The sequence below is a fragment of the Centroberyx gerrardi genome, chromosome 11 (assembly GCF_048128805.1).
Source record: "Centroberyx gerrardi isolate f3 chromosome 11, fCenGer3.hap1.cur.20231027, whole genome shotgun sequence".
Taxonomy (NCBI): Eukaryota; Metazoa; Chordata; class Actinopteri; order Beryciformes; family Berycidae; genus Centroberyx; species Centroberyx gerrardi.
This window is the reverse complement of record NC_136007.1, coordinates 9959489-9965488: the sequence shown is the minus strand read 5'-3', so window position 1 is coordinate 9965488 and position 6000 is coordinate 9959489. Positions and strand designations below refer to the sequence as shown.

The following is a 6000-nucleotide window of genomic DNA, read 5'->3' as shown; positions in this document are numbered from 1 at the left end:
AATTGGGGTGTACAGTCCATTTTGGCAAAAAATAACAATTGCATTGGCTTTGGCTATACATTTATCCATAAATTAATTATTTACTTCCACTTTAAGAGTTTGTATTAACCATGAAACGTTGCACCGTGTTCGTCAGTTAACGTTTTATTTTGAATGTTCCAACCGGAAACGGTATCTTTTATTCCGTCTAGCTTGACGTTGGTGGAACTAACTAGCCGCCCTGCCCTGCCTGAGTTTGCAGTTGTGTGCACCAGCCAGCAAGGCTATATTATGTAACTTTAATGTACTCATGGCGCAAGAGCAGAATATTACGCCCTAGTTCTGTCGATTTATTTTGGATTTATTTTGAAATCGCAAGTGACCGATCGATCACTTTTTTTTTCTCCACCGGCGACGTGCGTTAAAAGTTGTCGACAGATCGGTAAAATGGCACACACAGTCGATCTTGCCAGCTAGGTCGACGTTGTTGACTTTGTTATTATTATTCCGGAGGATGTTTTCCTGTTATACGGGGAGAGAGGTACCAGTGAAACCAGCTGACATTTCACCACGTAACCTTATAACGAGGAGGAACGGTATTTGAGACTCACAAGATTGACCGTTTGGACATCTGCGTTATTTCTCCCGATTTTATCAAACTTGGACGGACGGGAGATGACCTAACCACTGGAGCACCGCCTTTTTTGACTAGAGGTACGACCTACATAGCGATTTCATGATTTGTCATTTAATTTAGTCCCTGTAGATATGCTATAAGCTAACTGGTATAGGTCTGCCCGGGTAGGCCGACGTTGACCGTCCATATCGTTGCGTTGTAGCTGCTTGGCGCACTGACAGCACCGCACTGTATGACACTGTAAATATCACCAGCAGTATCAGGGGGAACCGTTTGATTTTCACGCGAGCAAAAGGAAATATTGCACAAACTTTGATGGAGCAGCTGATTATTGCCTCTCCCGTTGTAGTCGTGTGGTCAGTGCAGTTTCCCATCGCAGCCAACAGGTTGCACTAATGCTGTGATGTTGTACAGCGCTGTCAGATAGGAAAAGTACAGTACAGTAAGCCAGGGATCCTCAAACTTTTTTAACTTTTTCATGTCAAGGACCCCCCCTCCCCTTCCCAAATAGATATGCATTTCACCACGGACCTCAATTTGTAAAGATTGTGTCCCATTGACCCCGATCTCATAGTTAATTATAGATTAGTATAGAATTACATAGCTGCCTATACTGTAGGCTATAATGCTGTAGGTGGAGAGCAGGCACTGAAACCTATGATCAAAACAACCATTATTACATATATTCTGCTCTAGTGAGTGAAATAAAAGTGACATTAAAGTATTCCTCAGTTTTGTATAGACCCCTTGGAAACCCCTCAAGGACCCCCGAGGGTCCCTGGACCGCACTTTGGGAACCACTGCATTAGTCAACAGTGCAGTAGTATAGGGCATATAGGCAGAGGAGGTACTGTATACCCACTGACTGCGAAATGAAAAGCTGTCCATAGCACCATTTATGTACTATATGCTATATGGAGTAATGTCTGTGCGGGATGTCACGTCCCATGCTTGAACGAACAATTGATATCGGATCGGCGACTTGCATTGATCGCTAAATGACAGGAAATTATGCTGGCATCATGAACTGCTCGATGATGCGTTACTTCAAGGTAACCGTTTTTCAGATTTGGCATTTACAATAAATCAAATGGCAGACAGTTCAAAATGTGTTGAGTGATAATTAAGGGTTTTATGTACTGTGTATATTTTTAATATTCAACCAATGTCAGTGACTTTGAAAGGGCAAAATTACTGCAAGTAACAGCTTGCCAAGGTAATTTATTTCAGCCCTGCTTCATATGACAACCTAGATATCATGGTTAATAATCAACAGTTTAATAAGTGAAGTGCAGAACATAACATGCTTCAAAAGTGTCCATTACAGGGGCTGATGTCAGATGCTTTTTTGCCTAACCTGTATACTCTGATCCATCACCAACATGCTTTGATTACCAGCCCAGCAGATATCCTGAGGCCCCGGACCACCAAGGGCCCTGAAAGCTCCAATTTTGTAGATAAAGTTGTAATTTAATCATGAATTTGCACTCTCATGCCAACTTGCATAGTTTCTTGGCTGGGCCGGTGCAAAATGTACAGGCTCTGGCTGGATAGGTGACTTGGCGGAAATGCCCAGGGGGGGGGGCCCTCCTGGGATAATCCCGACATGATTACCAAAGATTTGACAAATGCATGTTGTTGCAACATTGCTGCAATCTTTGTTTATCTTCAGCATTCAATGCAATATGACGGTACGGGGGATTGTAAGGGGAATTGCCTGAAAGACAAGTTAAGTCCGGGCATGCCTACAGTAACTCTGTCTGACGTCTTGCACCTCTTGGCTCTGCTCCATATTCCACGCAGTCGAGACCCAGAGTTACATTGTGTTTGCCAGTTAGAAGAAATAACGTCAACATTATGGTAATGTGTTACTTAAAAGCTGTGTTTCTTGGTTTTCTTTTGTATTGATTTATTTCAGTCTGGTGTATGCCGTTTGTTCTTCTGCCACATTGTTCCAGTGTGGGTGTGAGAAGATGAGATGGCCTGTTTGATTTGGGTTGCTGTCATTCCTTAAAATAAAATAAATAAAAAAAACAGCATAGGCTTAGTAGGCTGTAGCTTTGCCTTGCCTGTCACTGGCAATGCATTTAAACTGCACCTTAACACATTTTTTGACGCAGATGTTTCAAGACCACTCCCACTGTGAAAGCTAAATAATGTATTTCTAATTTCTCTTTTGGCCTAGCCTATCACGTATCTGTGTTGTGTGTCTGCCTGTTGGTGATTTAGCAAATAAATTGCACATGAGATAACAGCATCAACTCACTTTTTCTAGCCTAACCTTTTCTATTCTCTCTGTCTCTCCCTCCCTCCCTCCTCCTCTCTCTCTCTCTCTCTCTCTCTCTCTCTCTCTCTCGCTCTCGCCCTCGCTCTGTCACTGTCAGGATCAAGAAATGGATCAGGGTGGACTGAAGCGTAGCGGTAATCGAGACGACAGCCTGACATTCGGGGAGACAGGAGAGCGAGTGGGAGGAGAGACAGGTGACACAGCTGGTTCACTGCTCCCTTCTGCCATGCACCTGCCGGGCCCCGGGTCCCAGCCCCAGCCCAGAGAGGCCCCCAACGGACTGGGTGGTACCAAAACCCAGGGGGAGCTTGGAGGCCTCATTGAGCCCCCTCATCATATCATGGGTGAGGGCTCAAGCATGAAGGAGGGTAAAATCATCAGAATGCAGAAACAACAACCACAACAACAGCAGGATATCGGTTTATTCAACATGGAGGACAACTTGTCCTTCTTGGAGCAGAGCATTTCCGACCTAGAGCGGACGTCCACGTCTGTCATCAGCACCTCGGAATCCTCCGTCTTGTGCAACCTCCCTCTGCCCGACCTTTTCCCCCAGGACGTCAAGCAGGAGGTGGATTTTTCTCTGGATAAGGACTTGGGCACTTACGGCGGTCACACGGGCCACGGACCGTGCGACTTGGATGGCAGCAACAGCCGCCTAATCGAGGAGAGCGAGATATGGCGTGACCTGGAACTTCCCGGCTCGCTGCCGGACATCAGCGATTTTGAATTGGATACCGAGGTGGCGCACTTGGGTAACGTCCTGCACGCGAGCAGCGGTGGTGACGGCACCATCAGCGGCATGCTAAAGGAAACCAAGTCTTTCAGCGGTAATGGAGGAAACTGTACCAATGTGAACGGCACGGACCAGCAGCAGCACCCGATACACCATCATCACCAGCAGCAGCACCACCTTCTACACCACCAGCAACATCAGCTTCATCAGCAGCAGCAGCAGCAGCAGCAGCAGCAGCCACCTCCGCCCCTCCTCTCCAGCGTTATGATCAAGGAAGAGAAGGATGCGGACGACTCTTTCGTCCACATCCGCACTCCTGGTGTGGTCAAACAGGAGAAGCAGGACAACGCCGGCTTCTGCCAGGCGTCCTGCCTCCAGAGCGGCCTGAGCTCCCTCCATGGAGGAGGCCCTCTGTCCTCCTCTATGGGCGTAGGCGGAGGGCCGGGCTACCACTACAGAGCCAATGCGTCCTCTGCTGTGGGTCTGCCAGACCAGAAGCCTTTTGGCATGTACTCAAACCTGACTGCGCTGGGGGAAGGCTGGGTCAGGGGGAACGGGTACGGGGAATCGTCCGGGATACAGAGGGGCAGCGATGGGCGGCCCTCCGCCTCCTCCTTGGCAACTTTTCCTGTCAGCTTCCCCAGGTAGGTGTTACGGAGCTAAGCTATCCCGCTCCGGCTGTTGACTTTTCTCTTTGTGGTGGAAGAGTGGGGAAAATTGGCTCTCCTTTCATGTATTTGCTTTCATTAGTGGTATGCTTGTCTTTGATGTATTTGCCTGTACAGAGGGCATTCACCTTGTTTTTATGTCAAGGTTAAAGCAGAGAGAGCGGGCCAGTCAGGTAGAGCAGAACGAGAAGAAAAATGTTGCAGAACAGAAAGGAGGAAATTAAATTGATTCATACTTCAGTCTGAGCAGAGACAAGTTTCTGAGAGTAGCATTACATCTGAGACTAGCATTACTGACCAAAGTCCAGGCCAATCGCACTAGATGCGACTTTTGCCACTTGTCATTTGACGCACCTCGTATGTAGTCTCTCTAATCTATAAAATTTAACAAATTAGCCAATTTGACAAGCTGTCAAATGGTACTAAGTAATGAAATCCAAAAATGCTCTGTAATAGGTTATATGACAGCATGAGAAATTAATAAAAGAAAATACACAGACATGCCTATTTAGATAATAATAAAGTCAAGAATATTGCCTCCTGGAAAAAGGTTATTTTACCTTTTCCCTTTTGCACTGCGGCTCCTGAAACCATGCAAAACAGCCGTGCGGTCCTCTGTTGACGCTCCCAAAGTTGAACTAAGTTCGGAGCGGCGCGCCAAGGCAGTTTGAGGCTCCACAGGACGCCTTGAGTTGAGACAGTAAAAATCACCTTAAATAGACAGCGAGGCATTTTATAACAACCATACAGTTTTGGTAATTGCATACTGTAGAATTGGCTGTAGGGCTTTTTGTTACGTTGACTTAACTGATTCAGGTGAGATTTAAAACTGGTGTGCTTGTTGCAAAATTGTTGGATTGTGTTCAATGTTTGCCATACAAAGTAACTGTAGCGTACAACAGTGGTCATGGTTTTGTCATGCTTAACCCTCTGGTATGTCTCCTATTACCAAAGTCTTGCTGAGGTATTTGTTACAAACCTATTACAGACTTAAATGATTCATTGTACAGAAAGTGATTCGGTGAATTTGTGTTGGAAGAACATGGAAGAATGCAATATTTGCATTGCAGAGGATGTGATGTGGACATTTTTAAATCCATCTTTACGGTATGTGAGTGAAATAAGTCCATGAGTCCATCGGTGAGAATGAGAAATGTCTGGCAGACACGCCTCGCTCATGAAATACCCAGAAATACTGTTTGATACCTGAACCAGCCATCAGTGAAAAGTCGACTGTGAGCGATTCTTTACAGTGAGATTACTTGCAAATATGTTTCATGATCTTATCGGTCCATGTGAATGCGGCTTGAATAGGTTTTTGAGGATGTGATCGTGTGGGTAGATCACAAGATGACGTTTGATTAATGAGGGGTTAATTCTGTGAAGTGGAACGGCCATTGACGCAATGCATCATCAGTACTCTCCCTCTGAAACAGGCGTCGAGGTGTTTGGCTCAGTCTGCTTTGTAAACATGTCAAAGAAGTCGGCAACCGTTATCTCACACAGTGCAATTCCCCGCTTTCAGATTACTATGCTTCTGGGTTGTTTTCATGTCAACCAGTTTAAACTGTGAAAAAGTCACATAGCAAACTGTGAAACCCCCAATCTCCTCCACTCACTGTTTCTTCCTGGAAGCCGAACAGTCTTTCCCATACAGACTTGTTTGCAGCAGCCTACCGCAATATCAGACAGG

At 45.9% G+C, this 6000-nt stretch overlaps 1 protein-coding gene across 1 annotated transcript in view; it reads left to right on the top strand.

Annotated features, from left to right (window-relative positions):
- Positions 1-293: 293 nt before the first annotated feature.
- LOC139920029 (glucocorticoid receptor) overlaps positions 294-6000 on the top strand; it is a 71965-nt gene continuing 66258 nt past the window's right edge. Inside the window, exons 1-2 of the mRNA XM_078286463.1 lie at positions 294-693; positions 3001-4283. Of these exons, the coding sequence (XP_078142589.1) occupies positions 3010-4283 (1274 nt within the window). The 5' untranslated portion in view covers positions 294-693; positions 3001-3009. The remainder of the gene's footprint in view (positions 694-3000; positions 4284-6000) is intronic.